Below are 19,654 nucleotides of genomic sequence, written 5' to 3'. Positions count from 1 at the left end.
TTGTGGGGTCCAGAGCCGATGGCCAAGAAAGGATTCTTGAAGACATCTTTGGTGCAAAAAGGTGATTTTATTAAAGCACAAGGACAGGACCCGTGGGCAGGAAGAGCTGTACTGGGGTCATGACGGGGTGACTGATTATACACCCTCAAGTTGGGAGGCAGTCAGGGATAGAGTAAGTCTCTAAGGAATTTTGGAAGCAAGTTTTCCAGGACCTTGAGAGGGGCTGGCTGTTGTTAGGGAAACACCATTTATTACCGTTTAATAAAACCTCAGTAATGAGAGCCTTGAGATATATATCAGGGGCCATAAGCTTGGAGTATGATTGCCAGCATCTATCTTGGGATAAAGGAAGTAGACTTACAGGGTCCTGGGGGGTCAGGATAATGTTAAGCCAAGATTCCCTTTTGCCCCCAGCAAAGTGCCCTCACACAGGCAGCTGAGTTCCTAGAGGGAGGTCACTTGGCCTATGTCAAGGACTTTTCAATGGGCTGTAGGCAGTAAGGGAATTTCATTTTTAAAACACCTTTCCTTTGTTCTTGGGCAGCCAGGAGTGTCTGAGGAATATCACACATTCCACCAGGGGGTGGAGGGTGGGGAGTGGAGTTTGTAACCTGTCAGCTTGTCCTATGCTCCCTCACTATTACTTGTCTCCTTGAGGGTTGTTGGGGTTTCACTGCAAAGGAGGAGGTTTCACCCATGTGGAAACTGAGAATTTACCTACTTATTTTAGGCACTTGAGATGCCTTAGACTCTGGGAAAATAAATAGGGAAGGATGGGGCGCCTGGGTGACTCAGTCAGTTAAGTCTCTGACTCTTGGTTTTGGCCCAGTTCACGATCTCATAGTTTGTGAGTTCAAGCCCTGTGTCGGGCTCTGAGCTGACAGTCTGGAGCTTGCTTGGGATTCCCTCTCTCTCTCTCCCTCCCCTGCTTGAGTGCTCTCTCCTTCTGAAAAGAAATAAACTCTAACAAAATTTAAAAAAAAAAAGCAGATAAGGACACAGAGGTATCATAGCAAGAGCAGCAATGCTACAGGAAAATCAGTGCTGTCCATGCAATCAGAGCGCTCCTGGACAGAGGAGATACTCTCAGAGTCCTGACAACTGGGCAACACAGACCCAGGGGATGGACAGAGAAGATACTCCCAGAGTCCTGACAGCTGAACAACACAGACCCCAGCGAGAAGAGACAGGCCCTGAGGAGGTTAGGACCCAGTAATTAGTTGGCCTCCGCATCCAACAGGAATTGAAGTCTTACCTGCCACTTCCAGGGTTACCTAGTAATCTCCTGCTCAGGAGCTGGAAGGGGCATAGGGTCTCCTGGTTGCAGGGCCATCCATGGAGAAGGGGCAGTCCTGGGGGGAAGTCCCTCCTCCAGTGTCCCATTGCTTTGCAAAGGGGGTAGGGAGTGGATAGCTTCTCCCTCTGGGGACACATGTGTGTCCCCAGTGTCTGGGTTTCCCTAAAGTGTAGCAGTTTCCAGTAGCGGCCATTGTTCCAGGGGACCAAGACTACGGAGGCTAAAGTGGCCAGGTCACAGGGCAGCCAGCAGTGTGCTGGTGTCTTGCCCTTCCTTTCCCCTTCTCTTTCTCTATCCTGGTCTTCCTCCTCTAAATCCCACTGATAAAACATGGAAGAGGCCACCTGCATTTGGGCAGGGGAGCCTCTCAAGTTGTCTTCTGGTGTCAGGGGCTGACCGGGCGAGGAATCAGTTGGCCAGCCTCGGATTCGGGGCCCAAATGGGTAGGAGTAGTTAGAGCATCCCTGAGCCTGTCTAGAAAGGATTTTTCTGGCAGCCTGTAGTGTACCTTAGCCATGTTAATTTGTGGGTTTAGATCCATTGTTTCACGCCTTCCAGTAGGCAAAGAGTTGTGATCTCCTGTCCACCTAGAGGAAAGACAAAGACAGTAACAATCCTTTGGGGCTACAGGTGTCCCCGCTGAACCCTAAGAGTCATCTGGATAGCCTGGGGCCCAGAGACATCTCTCTGGAAGCCCCAACTACGGTTCCTGGGTCAGGGAAGCATCCTCGATCCGTGGACCTCTTGGTCTGGTGAGCCTCCCCAAGAGGGACCCCTGTCCACCCTAGTCGATGTGTCTTTCCTCAGGAGATGGGGGAACCGTCTTCCCTGTACTGAGACACCATCTAGTTTGGCAAACCAGTGTTGGGTCATTTCTTTCGCCCTGCCTCCCTCCATCCTCCCCAGACCAAAGATTTAGTCAAAGATCCTCCCTCCCATGCCTCAGGTAAAATGTAGAAAACACAAGTGATGAGAGCAGAGCAAGAGGATTTGAAAATGGTGGGGTCTCTGTGCACAGGGCTTTGGGAAGTAATGTAGAAATTGCTGAGGTTCAGAGCCGACCGCCAAGAAAGAATTCTTGAGACGTCATCAGTGCCAAAAGGTGGTTTTATTAGAGGGCGGCGACAGCACCAGTGGGCAGAGGCAGCACGGGGATTGTGAGGAGTGACTGATCCTATCAGATTTTCTCCCCTACAGCGGGAGGAAGACATCAAGGACCTGGAAAACTGAATCTATAGGTTTCTGGAAGTTTGGCTAGTGATTAGATTGCTTTTTTCCTTGTAAATGATTGAGACAGTTACAAACTGATGGAGACTCCGGTCAGGTATGACTGCGATCCGGTCAGATAACCACTTGCCCCCCCAACAAAGCATGAAGAGAACTAGGTCTTCCTTGAGGAATGTTACACTCGCCCTAGTCAGGGACTCCTCAGTGGGCTGTAAGTCGTAAGGAGATTTAGTTTTTTTTTCCTTTTGCCTCTGTTTCCCACCTCAGAAAGCACAGGGGATGCAAGATGGGGGGGGGGGTGGTCAGCGTCCCAGCTGCACAGAGGTCACGGGGGCGGCGAGGCCCCTCCCTCACGCCGTCCTTGCGGATCCGCCTGGCCCCAACAACACGCCAGCGGAAGCCCTGTCCTCGCTCTCGGAGTTCAGACCCAGACTCTTATGGACGCACGCGTTTCCTGGCAGTGAACGCAGAGAAGGGTGGAGCGGGAACTCAGGGAAGAGCGCGCCCCGAAAGGCCCCGCCTTCGCCTTAGTATTTCCACATTCTCCGGCTCCTCTGGTCCCGCCTCCGTCCTCCCGGTCCCCGCAGGGCCTCTTTCCGGTGCGCCATTTTGGATCTTTCCCAGCCAACACCGAGAAACCGCTATGCAAATATAGTCTAATAAGGCCGTGGGTTACTTTGGGGCAGTAGTTCCGGGGAGGGCGCATGCGCGGTCTGCTCAGCGGGCATTTGGAAACTTCTCTGCTTCTGGGAGAAGTTGGTGGTTTTCGTCCTTTTCCTAACAGCTGGGAGGTACTGTTCCCTGCTCCCACCAGGCCCACCCCGCCAGCTGTAGCATGAGGGGCAATGACAGTTAACCACCTCTGATTGCTTTTGCGCCTGCCAAATGTGACACTTGCACAGTCAGGATTTTTTAAATTTTCATTTTATTTATCTTATTAATTTTTTTTAATGTTTATTTTTGAGAGAGAGAGAGACAGAGTGCGAGTGAGGGACAGAGAGAGGAAGACACAGAATCCGAAGTAGGCTCCGGGCTCAGAGCTGTCAGCACAGAGCCCCACGTGGGCCTCGAACTCACTAACCTTGAGATCATGACCTGAGCTGAAGTCGGATGCTCAACCGACCAAGCCACCCAGGCGCTCCTTATTTTATTTTATTTTGAGAGAAAGGGAGCGAGAGCATGAGCAGGGGAGGAGCAGAGAGAGTGAGACACAGAATCCTTAGCAGGCTCCAGGCTCTTAACTGTCAGCACAGAGCCCAACGCAGGACTCGAACCCACTGACCGAGTGATCTGAGCCAAAGAAGTTCACTCTTCAACTGACTGAGTCACCCAAGCGCTCCAGACTTTCTTTTAAAGCAAACTCTAGGGGCGCCTGGGTGGCTCAGTCGGTTAGGTCGCCAACTTCGGCTCAGGTCATGATCTCGCGGTCTGTGGGTTCCAGCCCCGCGTCGGGCTCTGTGCTGACAGCTCAGAGCCTGGAGCCTGTTTCGGATTATGTGTCTCCCTCTCTCTGATCCTCCCCCGTTCATGCTCTGTCTCCCTCTGTCTCAAAAATAAACGTTAAAAAAAATTAATAAAAAATAAAAAAACCCCAAAACACTCATCATGTCACTTAAAAAAAAAAAAAAAAAAGCAAACTCTATAGTGAACGTGTGTCTTGAATTCACGACCCTGAGATCAAGAATTGCACACTCTAACGACTGATCCAGCCAGGCGCGGGCCCAAGTCTTTTTTTTTTAATTTTAATGTTTATTTATTTTTGAGAGAGAGACAAGAGTGTGATCAGGGGAGGGGCAGAGGGAGAGGGAGACATAGACTCTGAAGCAGACTCCAGGCTCTGAGCTCTCAGCACAGAGCCCGACATGGGGCTCGAACTCATGAGCAGTAAGATCATGACCTGAGATGAAGTTGGACCCTTAACTGACTGAGCCACCCAGATGCCCCTATTTTTAAAACATTTTTAAAAATACTTGCTTTTAGACAGAGAGGGTGGGGAGGGGCAGAGAGAGAGAGAGAGAGAGAGAGAATCCTAAGCAGACCCTACGCCTGATGCAGGGCTTAGTTTCATGACCCTGGGATTATGACCTGAGTGGAAATCAAGAGTGGGGTGCTCAACCCCCTGAGACCCCCCAGGACTCCTTCCCCCCAATCATCTCTTCTTAAACACCTGGTGTCTTCAATCATTTCCCCAGGTGTATAGCTGACCACATGGTTACCGTCCCTCTGGACAGCCTGGTTTATGAGAACAGAATTTAACATAGGGTGACCCCAAATGCTATAAAACAGATCAAATACACAAGGCAGACGTGGGGTAACTATTTCCTGTAATGAGAAGTGTAGGGGAGGAAAAACCTTTTTCCTTTACCCTTCTTTGGTTCATTGGCTGGGGCCCCCAGAATTAGACTGACAAGAGAAAAACAGATTGAGAGAAAAAGTTTATTAATGTCTATGGGGCACAGCACTTACAGGAGAGGGACGATGGGACAGTGTGATTGGAACCTCTGATCTATAGCCATTCCTTCAGAAGCACCAGTGACACCTGCACTTGCAGCTGGCGTCTGGATTTGGGAGCAGTCTTGTAGGACTGAGCCCTTCACCTGTGGGGTCTGCCCCTGTCTGTGGGTAGAACTGAGTTAAAATTGTACAGCACCCAGCTGATGTGTCACAGAGAATTACTTGATGTTGGGGAAAAGCCCGCATTGGAATTTGGAGCAGATCTAGGGGGTTATGAAACAATGTTCGTGATTTCTCATTACCCCAAGTCTCTCATGCACACATTTTCAAATGGATAGCTACTACAATTTGCTCATTCTCTGCTATTGGAACTTGGAGGTTTTTGTTTTTTTCCTCAAGTAGGGATGGACAGACATTTCTCCAAAGCAAACCAAATCAGGAAAGGCTTTATTTCCATTTTGGGCTATTTTAATATAACGTATTTTTTAAAAAAGGAATTCCAATGTTAAGAAAAATTTGAAGGTGCTTACTACATATTACTACACTGTCTCACAGAAGCAATATTTGCAAAATCAGGGTTTTGGGGGGGTCTGCTAACTTAGTAGTGAAAAAAGTCTTATGTTCCTATTTCCTTTTTTTTTTTTAATGTTTATTTATTTAATTTTGAGAGAGAGCTTGAGCAGAGAGAAAAGGAGAGAGAGAATCCCAAGCAGGTCAGTGCTGTCAGTGCAGAGCCTGACTCAGGGGCTGGAACTCATGACCCGTGAGATCATGACCTGAGTTGAAATCAAGAGTCAGATGTTTAACCGACGGAGCCTTCCAGGTGTACCTGTTCCTATTTCTTAATAACTGGTCAGAGTAGTGTATTCCCCCCCACCCCCACATCTATTCAGCAATGCTGAGTGTGTGAACTGACAAATCCCAGGGGGGTAGGGCAGTATTTCTCCACTGTATTTTTCTGTACTAAATTTTATGAACCCTGTATTATTTGTGGCTGAAAACTTCCTAGCTTGGCTAGTTACCTTTATTGTTCTTGATTATTGTTCCACTTTATCGTGGAGTTTGCTCAATTTCTTTGTCTCTCTCTTCCTTCCGTCCTTTCTCTTTTTTCCCTTCCTTCCTTCCTTCCTTCCTTCCTTCCTTCCTTCCTTCCTTCCTCCCTCCCTCCCTCCCTCCCTTCCTTCCTTCTCTTTTCTCTCCATTAAGTTCTTAATTTACCCAACAAATCAGGTATGCTAGGCTTGAAGCCCTCTTTTGATGATTACTCCACAGAACTAACCGGCATTTACTTCCCACTGCCCATTTACCGTATTCTCAAGTCTGTGACATGTTTTTACAAACATACAAAAATGGAAACCAATGTAATTCGGAAGACTTTGCACTCATATGGAATAACAGGCTAATTTTTTAACATTTAAAAGTAATGTTAAAATTAACAAGAAACAACAGGTGTTGCTGAGGATTTGGAGAAAGGGGAACCCTCTTGCATTGTTGGTGGGAATGCAAACTGGTGCAGCCACTCTGGAGAACAGTATGGAGGTTCCTCAAAGAGTTTAAAAATAGAACTACCCTACGACCCAACAATTACACTAGGAATTTATCCAAAGGATACAAAAGTACAGATTCAAAGGGTACATGCTCCCCCATGTTTAAAGCAGCATTATCAGCAATAGTAAAATTATGGAAATAGCTCATGTCCAACCAGAGATGAATGGATGAAGAAAGTGTGGTATGTATACATAAACAGACACATACATACTTATGCATACAATGGGATATTACTCAGCCACAAAAAAGAATGAAACCTAGCCATTAGCAACAACATGAATGGAGGTAGAATATATTATGCTGAATGAAACACGACAGAGAAAAACAAATATTATTTCACTCATATGTGGAATTTAAGAAAAAAACAACAACAGATGAACATATGGGAAAGGGGTTTGTTGAAAAATAACCCACAAGAGATTCTTAAATACAGAGAACAAACTGAGGGTTGGTGGAGGGAGGTGGGTGGGAGATGGGTTAAATGGATGATGGGTATTAAGGAGGGCGCTTGGGGTAAGCAGTGGATGTTGTATGTAAGTGGTGAATCACTAAATTCTACTCCTGAAACCAAAATCGCACTGTATATTAACTAAAATTTAGATAAATTAAAAGAACAAAAATTAGGTAGTGGTAAATTACAGTAACTTTTTTTTTTTTTTTAAACTGCACGCTTGGTTGTTTTTAATACAACAACAAAACAGATTGCTCCTCCTCCCGACCCCCCCCCCCTCCCCCAGTCCTAAAGAAATTCTAACAAATGTCCTGGGGCCTGTAGCTCTGGGTCATCTGGGATCTCTTTGGTCTGAATCTGTGAAAACTCCTGGCTCTGGATTCCTCCAGGCCACGGGATGCCCAGGAGAATGGACCACAGGCTCTGCGGGAGGGTTCACGTGGAGCGGTGCATGCTCAGCGGCTGCGGCTGCACAGGGAAAGGGCCCACGCAGGGCCGGGCGTGCAGAGGGATTGCACGGGGGTAGGTCCGCGCGTGGCGGTTGCACGAGGAAAGGGCCCACGCGGTGCGGTGCGTGTAGAGCGGTTGCTTGCGGGTAGGTCAGCGCGTGGCGGTTGCACGAGGAGAGGGCCCACGCGGGACGGCGCATGCCCAGCGGCTGCACGGGGAAAAGACCCACCCGACAAGGCGCGTGCAGGGCGGTTGCATGCGGCAGGGTCCGCGCGTGGCAGTTGCAAGAGGAAAAGGCCCACGCAGGACCGCGCGTACCCAGCCGTTGCAGGAGGGGAGGGCCCCACCAAGGCCTTTTCCAGCCCCGCCCCGACAGCGCAGGGGCGGGGTGCTCGCCGCCCAGGTCCTGGCAGCTTACAAAAAAATTTTAGAAATTAGTTTTCATATACTAATATGACACCTCTCCGTATTGTTTACGAGTAATTTAAGGGGAAATGACCATCCTGGTAAGACTTCAGGGTGCGAGGACGTGGGCCGGCCGACGGACGGGAGAGTGAGGCGCACCGCTGCCAGGGCCTGAGAGGGGTGGAGTACATCGCTGCCAGGACCCGGGAGGGGACGCGCGCACCGCTGCCTGGACCTTCCCGGGGAGAGCGTTGCTGCCGGGACTCCAAAGGAGGAGCGCGCACCCCTGCCAGGACTTTGTAACGGGAGCACGGCTGCCAGGATCCCAAGGAGTGAAGCACACCTCTGCCAGGACCCTGCGTGGAGCGCACCGCTGCCAGGACCCTGCGTGGGGCGCCCCGCCGTCCCCGCCCCGCGCGTCCCAGTCGCCATCCTGGTCCACGTCCTAGGCTCTCCGGCCGTGTTCTCCATCCCCGTCCCCGGTCTCCGCCGCGTCTCGGGCCGGCCTCGCCCGCACTCCCTGGTCACCGTCCCTCCGCCCGCGCCCTTCCGGAGGGCCTCCGCCGCCGCCGCCCTGGCGCTGCCCGCCGAGGCCGCCTGCGCCCTGTGCCAGCGCGCGCCGCGAGAGCCGGTGCGCGCCGATTGCGGCCACCGCTTCTGCCGGGCGTGCGTGGTGCGCTTCTGGGCCGAGGAGGACGGGCCCTTCCCTTGCCCCGAGTGCGCCGACGACTGCTGGCAGCGCGCCGTGGAGCCCGGCCGCCCGCCGCTCAGCCGCCGGCTGCTGGCGCTCGAGGAGGCGGCCGCTGCGCCCGCGCGCGACGGCCCGGCCTCCGAAGCGGCGCTGCAGCTGCTGTGCCGTGCCGACGGGGGCCCGCTGTGCGCCGCCTGCCGCATGGCCGCGGGGCCCGAGCCGCCAGAGTGGGAGCCGCGCTGGAGAAAGGCGCTGCGCGGCAAGGTGCGCGCGGGCGGCGGCCTGTGCGCGGCCCGTCCCCGGCCTGCGTCCCCCCCCCCCCCCCCCACTCCCCGGGCTGCTCTGACTTCCCCTCCCCAGCCGTCCGTCCTACACCCTCAGCGGGTGTTCTGTTTCCCAGCCTGAACCCCGGCTCCCCGCCCCCATACCTCGGCAGGTGTCGGATTCCCCCCCCCCCCCCCCCCCGCTTGGTGTCCTGTTCCCCATCCGTGCTTTCTGGCCTTGGACAGTGCAGTCTCCATCCTCCGAGCGGGGCCCAGTCCTCCAGTCATCCCCGGTCCCCAACCCTCTGACGGTACCCTGTCCTGTTTCCAATCCGGATCCCTTATTCTGAAGTGTGCTCGGTTACCCCTCATTTGCCGGACGGTGCCCTCTCCCCCCTTCCTTCTCTCCTGGACGGTGCCTTCTCCTCTTATCCCCCAGCCCTGTAAGGCGGCTGTGCCCGCCCCATCCCTGGACCGTATTCTTTTTTCTCCACCTCCGACACTCCTCTCCCAGCTAGGATTCAGACAGTTCCGCCCCTCCCTGCACCGTACTGAAGACAGTGACCATCTGCTGACCCCACCCCCGTATTTCACCTACCGCACCTCATTCCCCTCCTCCAGGCGTGACGTCACCCTGTGGCAGTGCCCCCTGCTCCCCCCGAGGTTCTGTCTAGTGGACCAGGCAGTCGGCCTGGGCTGTCACCTGCTGTGGTCCAGTGCGGCCCCGCCCCCCGCCTTTACCTGGACCATTTTCATACTGGCGCTCCATGACCCCCACCCACTTGGTTCTGAAACCTTGGCTGTGCCGTGGACCATTGCGTGGGGCACCTGACCCTGGGGAGAAACTTGCCATTGGAGAGTCTGGGTGCAGGTGGGCCCAGGGGACCACCTCCCCTCCCCCCCCCCCCCCGAAGAGCTGGGGGCAGTGCTATTTCTGAGAGTAAAGACGGATCCTTTCTTGGTACTGAGACATGGTGGTACATGCCCACCTGAGAGGAGGGAGGAGAGAGCATGGCAGCAAATTATCAGGGGTGGGTCCTGGGGTTTCTGTGAGCCCCGGGCGGTGGCACTGGTGGGTGGTGGCTAGGGGCTGCACTGCTGCTAGCAGGTGGACAGGAGCTGGGCTCTGCTTCTGCTGGGGAACCCTAGGTCTAGGTCAGTGCACTCTTGAAAAGCCGTGCTCCATCCCTCCCATCGGTGACGGTAACACTGGGCCCCCCGCCCCCCCCCCCAAGGGGTGGCCTTATGTCTGGTTACCTGGTTATATTCTTGGCAGACCCTTTCCTATCAGTGTTCTTTCTGGGGAGAGCTTAGAGGGGTTGCTGAGACCCCCCTCTGGTCCCTGCAGTCCGTTTTTGCTGAGTCTGCCCCCGGACCAGGTGAGGGGGACCCTGGACCTCTGACTGCACCCATCAGTAACCATGTGTCTTTCCAGGAGAACAAGGGTTCTGTGGAGATCATGCGGAAAGACCTGAATGACGCCCGGGACCTGCACGGCCAGGCTGAGTCTGCTGCTGCCGTTTGGAAGGCAAGTGTCCTCCAGCCTGGGGTCTGCCCAGGGAGAGGGTGTGGGTGTGAGCCCTGACCCCATTTGGCAGGGATGCACCGGAGTGATGCTGGCTGTGCAGCCAACCCTTCTCCCCAGGTGGGCAGAGGTGAGGCGGGAGGCCCCAGGGTCAGCCCTGGGACACAGGTGTCCCTCCGTGCCGTCCACCTGCCTGCCCTGCAGGGACACGTGATGGACCGCAGGAAGAAGGCCCTGACCGACTACAAGAAGCTTCGGGCCTTCTTTGCCGAGGAGGAGGAGCGTTTCCTGCAGGAGGCGGATAAAGAGGAGGGGTCCGCAGAGGACGAGGACACAGACCCGGCCGAGCGCTTTGGGTCACTGCTGCAGGCTGTCTCGGAGCTGGAGAGGAGGCACCGCAACCTGGGGCTCAGCATGCTGCTTCAGGTGGGCCCCCTGTTGTGTCCGGGCCCCAGAGGAGGGTGCCAAGGCCCTGCGGGGTTGGGGGCAGGCATCAGCAGGTGGCTGGGGCGCCTTTGGCCTGGGTGTTCTCACAGCAGCTTCCTCTCCCTCCACACCCTCCTGCAGTGATGTCCTGCCCTCTACTGGCTCCAGACGGTAACAGCTCCATCCACCCTGGCCTGTCGCCCAGCAGCTCCTCCATCACCTCCTCCTGGACCCGCAATGACCTTCACCCATGAGGGTCTGCACCGAGGTGCACACGCAGGACGCATACCACGGGTGGCCACCTTGGGTGGGCCAAGACTGCCCCTAGCAGTCTCCCTGTTCCCTTTCCCTGTGGGTATTCGTGGTCCCCAGGCTGTAACCGTTTTACCGTAGAGACCTGTAACTACTGGTGGGTACTGTTGACCCCAATGTATCACGACTCTTCATAAAGTTCTTGTCGCTGTCACTGAGTCTCATTTGCCTGGGGTCTCCGTGGCCCACGGCGGTTGCCAGGCAGCCCAGATTGTGCAGGCCTGGCACCCACCCCATTTAAATTCCACCCACGATGGGGCCGCTCTGTTGGACATGGAGACCAGACCCCTGCACATGTGTGGGGCATCCAGTTAGGGTGCAGGGAAGAGAAGGCTCACGGCACTTGGAGGGCAGGGCGGGCGGGCAGGCAGGTCGACTGTGGCTAGAGCTCCCTACAGCATGTGTCCTGGGGCAGAGGACCAGTGCGGGTGCAGGTCACCCCCAGGCCTGCACGTGGACGCCATGTTCCCTCTCGCTCTGCCTCTGGCTCCCTTTGCTTCAGGTTTTCTCCAACAGACGAATGTGGCAGAGTTGTGACTTAGTGGTAGCATCATCATGTACATTAGGGCAGGCAATAGTGCCGCAGCACAGAGATGGGGATGTGGGGTCCTAGAATGTTGACACGGGGCCATTAAGGATGGCTGAGGCTGGGAGTCTTCCCAGATGGTGCAGACTTAAGGCCTGTAGGTGCATTCGCACATTCCCAGATGAGGACTCAGCACTATTGCCCCTCTGTTTCTGAGAGTTTGGGTGTGGCTGGTGTTCATGGAGCCCAGTAGAGAGGGCTTGCTCCAGCCGGTTTGCCTGGCATCCCTCCTCCCATCTGCCTCCTCCCCTGCCCAGAGGGTCTCCAGGGACGTGCTGTATCCACACTGCTGCAGGAAGAGGACTCCCGCAGGGGTCCCGCAGAGATGGGACTTCTCTCTGATGGGCTCTCTGCCTCCGCTGAGTGACCCTGGCCAGCTGCCTGCCTGCCTTCTCTGTGGAGATGTGCTGGACAAACCGTGGGACGATGGCCAAGTAACAATAATCCTGACTCCTCAGACCCAGGGACGGTGCTAGAAGCGTCCCACTCTAGATGTGGGGTGGACATAGGGAGGGCACTGTAGGGAGCCTGTGTCCAGCAAGCCAGGAACATTCTAGTGTGGATGGCCTGCAGTTGCAGCCAGGCCCACTGCCCACTTGGTAGTTTCTCGAAGTGCCCTGCTGGCCTCCAGGGCCTCGTGACCCACCCCAACTGCCTGCTCCCTGCTGGCACCTCCCCCCCCCACCCTCGTGCCCCTATTCAGCCCTGTGGAATAGTGTTGCTCCTCCAGATTTGTGCGGCCGGCCAGTCCCCTGCCTTCGAGTCCGCGCTCAAATGACATCTTACAGAAACTGTACAATATCTTCACAAGCTCCTGCGTGTGAGGACAAGCAAAGCAAGGTCTCGTGTGGGCTCTCAGCGGTCCTCGTGTGTGCCCCTCCGTGTGATCCAGGTCCGTGCAGGGGCAGGAGCCCGAGGAGAGCAGGCAGGGCTCTGCACAGAGGCCCCGAAGTGGAGGTTTGTCTGCTAGAAGACCGGGGGCACTTTGAGGAAACTGGTTCCTTTGTGCAGGGCCCAAATGCCTTTCCCTCCGATCCCCCTCATCTATCCCAGGTGGACCTGCTTGTTTCCAGTTTCAGGGATGTTGAGTCTGGCGGGCAGAGACACACTGGGGGGCCCTTTGCACTCTGCGGAGTGCTGATTGACCAGGTGCAGGACAGCAGCACGGCAGGAGAGGCCCACACCATTGGTCAGACAGGCTCCGGGAAGGGCCGGGGAGGTGGCACCCCAGTTCTCTGTTAGGGCTGGAAACAAGGAACCCAGATGATGTGGGTCAGGACGCCCTGAGGGGGTGTGAGCCAGCACCGCTGCTTTGAACAGCCGCCTGGGAGAGTAAGCTCCATAAACAGGAGAGGCAGCTGGCTGGGAGGTCGGGGGGGGGGGGGCATGCCCGGGACCCGCCCCCAGCCCCCCAGACTTGGTGATTTGCCAGAAAAGCTCCCAGAGCTCATTGAAGGCTGTGGTGCTCACAGTGACCGTTTGTCACAGGGTGAGGAGACAGGTAAAGGTCCGCTGAAGGGAGAAGTGGGGAGCAGCAGAGTCCAGTAAAAGTGCCCAACACAGGTGCCATGAAGTCCAGCCGCAGACCAGAGACCCTGCCCCGTGTCACGTGGTCAGGCCACCTGGAGTGGCCCAGGGCCCCTGGGCACACACACATTCCTAGCAGGGTGCCCTGGGGGTTAGGTTCAGAGATTGCCTCCCAGCCAACTACACCCTGGGCCGGGTACTACCCTGTACCCTGTGTCACCGCACTCCAGCGTGCCTTGGATGACAGCATCTTCTGGCCCCGGTGCACCTCGGACAGTCACGGAACCTTGTTTGTAGTGTTGACAGGTTGGGCGTGACCTGGGTCCCCGTTACAGTGTGGGGGCTGTGTGGTGGAGCTGGTCCTGCAGAGATGTGCACACAGGGTGCCCTGACCGGATGTGCTTGCCTAAGACCAGCAGAGGTGTCCGGGGAGAGTCTGGTCTGCCGATGGTGTCCTGGATGCAGGTGCAGCTCCTCCCAAGGGGCAGAGCTCTGTAGACCTGGGCACTGACACCCACCCTCTCACCGTGGGCGGTGGGGGTCCTGCGGTGGGGTGGGGTCACAGCAAGAGAATACTGTCAATCCTTGCCTGCCAGTGGGGCCACCCAGTGCTTGGAACTGTCCCCTCAGGTAAGATACAAAGGCTTGTACAAAATGCCTGTTCTGCTCAGCCGGGCGGCCTGCGGCCAGAGTTAACGCAGGCTGGCATGTCACAACTGACATGGGTCATACTAAGACCATGCAGGAAACTCCTGCAGATCAGGAAGAGCCCAGAGCAATGGGGTTCAAGACCCACAGCCAAGGCTGGTACAGAAGAGGAGCCAGAAGGCTCAGAAGCCCAGGGAGAAATGCTCAAAGTTAGTAGTGCCTGGAAGTCACAATGTCCGGATGGAGATGGGGCAGTGGACAGCAACCCCCCCTTCCCCTGCACCCTTACCCCAAGCCCCTGCTCTCCTGCTGCGTTCTGGAGTTCAAGCTGCCAGATGTCCTGGCATTTAGGGTGTAGTGACCCTGGACCCAGCAACCCTGCTTACAAATGTCCTATTGCAAAGACGTCCTCCCCAGGCCCACAGGGTGATGCACATGCCAGCATTCAAGGCTCTGTTGTCATGGGGGAGGGGGTGGGCAGGGCAGACTCCAGTGCCCCACAAGGGGGAGGTGGGAAATCAAATGGGGGATGGAGGCCACGGAGTAGGCCGCAGCCCTGGGGAAACAGGAACTAGACACAGGGGAACTTGGACTGTCTAAGGGCACCATGCTGAGTCACAAAAATAAAGAAGTATAAGATGGCACTATTTGGGGCACTTGGGTGGCTCAGTCCATTCCAACAATGGCTCAGGTCATGGTCTCACTGCTCAGGAGTTCGAGCACAGCATTGGGCTCTGTGCTGACAGCTTGGAGCCTGGAGCCTACTTCAGATTCTGCCTCTGTCTCTCTGCCCTTCCCCTGCTTGCACTCAGTCTCTCAAATATAAGATATTAAAAAAATTAAACTAAAAAAAAACCACAAAACAACAGGACGGACTTTTTACTGAAACTTAAAATGTGTGCACGCCGAACAATTCAAGGTTGCAGGACACTCCAAAAACTGGTGAGTGGTACCTGTCTGAGTAGGTGCCTTTGGGGAGGGCAATGAAGATAAAGGAAGTGACAGCAAAGCAGAAGAAAAGGCACCAAGGTGACCCAGCAGACACTGGGGGTCCCTACCTAACACAGGACTTCACGCCTGGGAAGGAAGTCAGTTCCAGGGTGGCGTAAGTCACTCGGATTTCTGTAACTGGCTCTTCATCAAGTGTGTGGGTGCCTGTGCGTGTTTGGGGGGGAAAATCCTGAGAAGCTTTTGGGATATGACAGCAGTGCACATCCTGGAAGGTGTTGGGGGCTGCAATAAATGAACAGAGAACATCGACTCTAATGTGCATGTATACTGGTCCAGACCTACAGACTCCACGGGTCTCTGGCCCACCACACACCATGCAGATTTCTGGGGACCTTCCTCTGCCCATCCTCTTTGGAATGTCTTCTTTTTCCTTCTTTCCTGTCTTGAAGACTCCAAGCCAGGCAGGGGTCCCCAGCGGCAGCTGCTTCCAGAAGCCCCCTGCCCTGGGCCTCCCTGGGCTATCAGAGCCGCTGTCTCCAGAGCATCCAAAGACCTGGCACAGTGCGTGCCCAGCATCTTCTCAGGGAAGGCTAGTTCCTGGAAGGGCACAAAAGACCACAAACTGGGTAACAGCTGGAACTCGTCAGAAAGTGACATTTGTTTGGGCAGAAGAAAGCAGTAAAGGGATGCCTGAGTGGCTTAGTCGGTTAAGCATCTGACTCCTGATTTCAGCTCAGGTCACCATCTTGAGGTTTGTGAGCTCGATCCCTGCCTCTGGCTCCTCCAGGACAGTAGTGAGCCTGCTTGGGATTCTCTCTGCTTTTCTCTCTGCCCCTCCCCGGCTCTGGAGCATGCTCTCAAAATAAATACGTTGAAATAAAAAAGCAGTAAAGTAGCTGCCAGGCGCTCGGGAGTTCCCTCAGTCAGATGGCTTATCAAAGTTGAGGTGTTTCATTCATTTCCTAACAGGAATCTTACTCTGGAGTCATGATTTATTAAATATTTTTTAAAAATTTATTTTGAGAGCGAGAGTGTGAGTGGGCAAGGTGCAGAGGTTTGCATTGGGCTGTGCAGTAATAGCAGAGCCTGATGTGGGGCTCACACCCACGAACTGTGAGTTGGTGACCTGAGCTGAAGAGGACTGAGCCACCCGGGCGTCCCTGAAGACCTAATTTAAATGAGACAAATACACTGAAATCCACCCCGACCCCCCTTTTGAAGATAATCTTTTGGACTCTGAGCTTTTATTAAACATTCCTCCGCGAAGCGATGTGCTAGTGAGCCAAGTAAGTATGAAACCACTTAGAAAGGAAAAAATGTCAGTTAAAACATCATCAGCACAACAAATGGTCAAGTAGGTCAACCAGTCAGAATGAAACTTTCAAAGGACACGACAACTATCTCCACAGTCTTGTTTCTTCAGGTCGGTTTTGCGCCAACGAGCGGGCAAATTTACATAAAAAGCAACAGAAAACGCAACACGTGGGCCATGGATACAAACTCATGTCTCCTTCTGGGCAGAACAATCATCTTGTAAACGGTCTCAATCCCACAGCAAAACCACCACTGACCTCGTTCGGTGACCAAGGATGGGGTCTCCTTTTGCACAGGCAACCTCTCCCGGTCGCTCTTGCGCGCAGCCTCCTTTCTTTCCTTACCTTGAGGAATTTTATTCTGACTGCGAGGGTCCGAAGCGCCACCTCTTCGCCTCCTGTGACCGAGCGGGCCCTCGTACCCCGGTGGAGGGGAGCGCACAGCTGGGGCGCAGCGCCTGGCCGGTGCCATGGCGACCAGGATGTAGGCGACACTCTGGGAAGTCCAGCCCAGCCGCTCTAGTGCTCCTTGTTTCTGTGCTCGCTGCAGGCCTCCTCTTGCCGCGGGCTTGCGGGGTCACCGCGCACCCCGCCTGCCAGCCGGGGTCAGCAACTTCGGAGGAAACCGGAGCGTGAACGGGGGCCTGAGGAGTGTGCCCGAGCCAAAAGGCCCATTCCTATGCCAGACAAGCCCGCAGGGGAGACCGGGAGGCCGGAGAGCCGCAGGCGTCTCCAAAGCACGCGCCTTCAGAGCGCGCGAGCCCAGCCGGGAGCTCAGCTAGTACCGCACTCCCGGGCTGTATGCAAACGAAGCGACTTTCCAGATCTCGTCTGATTGGACAAAGCGCAGGACATGGGGTCGCACAGCAGCCAATGAGGATCCAGGGCCGCAAGTCCCCACACCCCATTGATGAATACAGCATCCAGTGGCGGCGCTCCCGGAATATAAAGCTCTCTGGCCGGCGACTGACTGGGAGGCATGTAACCAAGACTTGCAGGGCTGCAAGGTGCACGCAGGCAAGAGGGCGCGCATCATCCAGTCAGCCTGCAACTGGCCACCCGCTACGACCCCCAGCTGCACAAGCTGCTGGGCGGCGCGACCATTGTCCAGGCCGTGCTGCTGCAACACCGAATACAGCCAGAAGACCTACTGCTGTCTCTTCCCGTCTCGTCTGTCCTGGTCCTTCCTTGTCTTTGTGCGGCTGAAGTCCTACAGCCAAGGTTGGCACACAGGCTGGTAATGGCCCAGGCCCTTAACGCCTTATCTCCGAATACGGGGAACCCCAAGGCAGGCCTTGCTGAGCTCCTCGCCTGGGTGCAACGCTAACCCCAGGCTCTTAATCCTGTTCCTCCAGGGCTGCGCACTCTTCTTGAGCCTAGCCTTCAATACTCCGGCCTGTCTCCTAGGAAGGTTGTCTGTCTCCCTTAAAGCTTCTATTGAATGAGGTCGTAGGCTTTTCTCCTGTGACACTGCTTCTGTCGGTTTCATTTTCAGACGCGGCCAGGGACTCCTAAGAGGGTTGAGGAAAACTTCCCCCTTCCCCCACCCCTCCCCCGCCGCTCACCCCCTTTTTCCCATCTAGTGTTGTACTCTCGGCTTCTCCGCAGCTAAGACCCTACTTAGGTTCTTCCAAGTGCCCATGGCCTGAAACAGTCTGGCGCAGAGGACTCCAGAGGTGAGCCTTAATCTAGCCTCCCAGAGTCTGGCCCAGCTGGCCCTGGATGGGGGGAGGCAGAGAAAGGTAAGGACGTAAAATGTGTGAGCTTCCAAGATAGTGGTTTTTGTTTTTTTTTATTTAATTTTTTTAACTAACTTTTTTAATGTTTATTTTTGAGACAGAGAGAGAGAGAGAGAGAGAGAGAGAGAGAGAGAGAGAGAATGAGTGGGGGAAGGGCAGGGAGAGAGGGAGACAGAGTCTGAAGCAGGCTCCAGGCTCTGAGCTGTCATCACAGAGACCAATGCGGGGCTGGGAGCTACCATCCTCGAGATCATGACCTGAGCCCAAGTTGGAGGTCCAACTGAGGGGGCCACCCAGGCGCCCCTGCAGCATGGTTTTCAGTCCCCAAAGGCCACAACTGATTTTAGCAGGAAGCAGAAACTGCAGGTGCCTTCCTCTGTACTGCTGACTTCTGGTCCCCCCGCGCCCCCACCCCCCCCCAGACAGGGTCTGAGCTCTTCCAGAATCTCCCAGTCACGTGGGTCGCGTATTGGCCCATTCTGAACCAGGACAAAAGTGGAGAAGTCTAGAGGTGCCTGTTAGCTGGGTTAGCAAAGAAACCTAGGTCAACAGGTCAACCTGGCAGCCTGCAAGAAAAGCAGGTTTGGAAAAAAAAAACAAACCCAAATAGTTCTGGGGCCTTGTTACACTGCCTCCTCCCTCTGGCCTCCTGGGCTTCTTATGTCCTGGCTGCTCTTACCCCTTCTGCACCCTCCAGGCAGGTACCTGGACCCCAAGCTTTCTGAAAAGTTTGTGCTGACCTGTGTGTGTTTCACCTGCAGGCAGTGGACTGCCCTGAGCAGATTGGTTTTGACTGACTTTTTTTTTTCCTTGTGAAAGTTGCTTAATTTTTTATCTCTGTGTTGTTTGTTTTGTTTTGTTTTGTTTTGTTTTTTTCACCTGGCTGCCACTGGTCCTGGTTTGGCAATCTGCTTATGTTCCTCCTGACAGTGTAATGATACTGCCTTCCCTGTGAATTGTAGTTCACTGCTCCCAGAACAGTTGCAAATAGTTATGCTTTCCAGTGGCACCGTGGAGTGACACTTCCAAGCATTTCAGAAGAGGCTATTGGAGCTTAGAGATGTTATATGACCCGTCAAAGCAGCAGAGCGTGGTGGGCGACATGTATCAACTGAACCTGCTTGTCCCTGGGGAGTGTATCACTGAGTTCTGGGCAGCACTGTGGATTTCTTATCATCAGTGATCCCACTGGATCCTCCAACCACCTTACACTCTAGGGTCATGGGACCACAGACTCTTGTCTACCAGAAATGGAGTTGAGTACCCATGGGAGATTTTGACAGAGACCAGAATCTCTGGGAAGGTACGTGGTCTGGATGCAGGATATCAGAAGCCCCTGCCACATATGTGCACAGAATCCCAGAGGATGGTGGCTTCTTACATGCCCTAGTGAGTCTGGGGAGGAATGCTCTGTAGACAGGCAGAGGCGGTGGGACCACTGGAGCATCTCCAGTCCCTCTACTTGGTGGGCAGGGATCCCAAGAGGAGGGGTTGGTTGGAAAGGCTCAGGGCAGCAGACACAGTCCAGAACATTGCTGAGTGTGAGAGGTCCTGCCAGTGCAAAATGCAGAAAAGTGCCACATGGGGGACACAGACACCCAGTCACAGCATGTGGAAAACCTGGATGTGTCTGAACTTGAAGCCTGGAGGCATCTACATGGATGGAAGGACTTATGGCCAATTGGCCATCCTGTAAATGTTCCCAAGTTGAACTCTGGAGTAAGGGATTGCCATAGTGTGTGTGTGTGTGCGTGTGTGTGTGTGTGTGTGTGTGTGCAAGTGTGCACGTGTGCATGTGTGCGTATGTTATTGGAGTGTGCGTTTTAATTGGAGTGAAATTC

At 54.5% G+C, this 19,654-nt stretch overlaps 1 protein-coding gene and 1 long non-coding RNA gene across 2 annotated transcripts; one reads left to right on the top strand and one right to left on the bottom strand.

Annotated features, from left to right (window-relative positions):
• Window positions 1–7,624: 7,624 nt before the first annotated feature.
• RNF187 (ring finger protein 187) lies at window positions 7,625–11,203 on the top strand. The gene is made up of 5 exons (XM_030315677.1): window positions 7,625–7,741; window positions 8,011–8,787; window positions 10,222–10,314; window positions 10,516–10,737; window positions 10,879–11,203. The coding sequence occupies exons 1-5, from the start codon at window positions 7,625–7,627 to the stop codon at window positions 10,879–10,881; spliced, it is 1,212 nt and encodes a 403-aa protein (XP_030171537.1). The 3' UTR covers window positions 10,882–11,203.
• A 3,471-nt stretch (window positions 11,204–14,674) lies between these two features.
• Window positions 14,675–16,863, bottom strand: LOC115501336. Its single transcript, XR_003964775.1, has 2 exons — window positions 16,420–16,863; window positions 14,675–15,358 (listed from the first exon to the last, which is right to left on the bottom strand). It is a non-coding gene; the product is annotated as an uncharacterized LOC115501336 (long non-coding RNA).
• Between the last annotated feature and the right edge of the window lie 2,791 nt (window positions 16,864–19,654).

Source organism: Lynx canadensis, chromosome A1, assembly GCF_007474595.2.
Source record: "Lynx canadensis isolate LIC74 chromosome A1, mLynCan4.pri.v2, whole genome shotgun sequence".
Taxonomy (NCBI): Eukaryota; Metazoa; Chordata; class Mammalia; order Carnivora; family Felidae; genus Lynx; species Lynx canadensis.
The sequence above is the reverse complement of the archived record's forward strand: the minus strand, read 5'-3'. Positions and strand labels throughout refer to the sequence as shown.

Excerpts from the sequence above, each read along its gene's own strand:
- RNF187 (XM_030315677.1), top strand. The coding sequence starts at position 7,625 with ATGCCCAGCGGCTGCACGGGGAAAAGACCCACCCGACAAGGCGCGTGC. Across the intron at positions 8,788-10,221 it reads GAAAGGCGCTGCGCGGCAAG|GAGAACAAGGGTTCTGTGGA; the intron begins GTGCGCGCGGGC and ends GTGTCTTTCCAG. Across the intron at positions 10,315-10,515 it reads CTGCTGCTGCCGTTTGGAAG|GGACACGTGATGGACCGCAG; the intron begins GCAAGTGTCCTC and ends CCTGCCCTGCAG.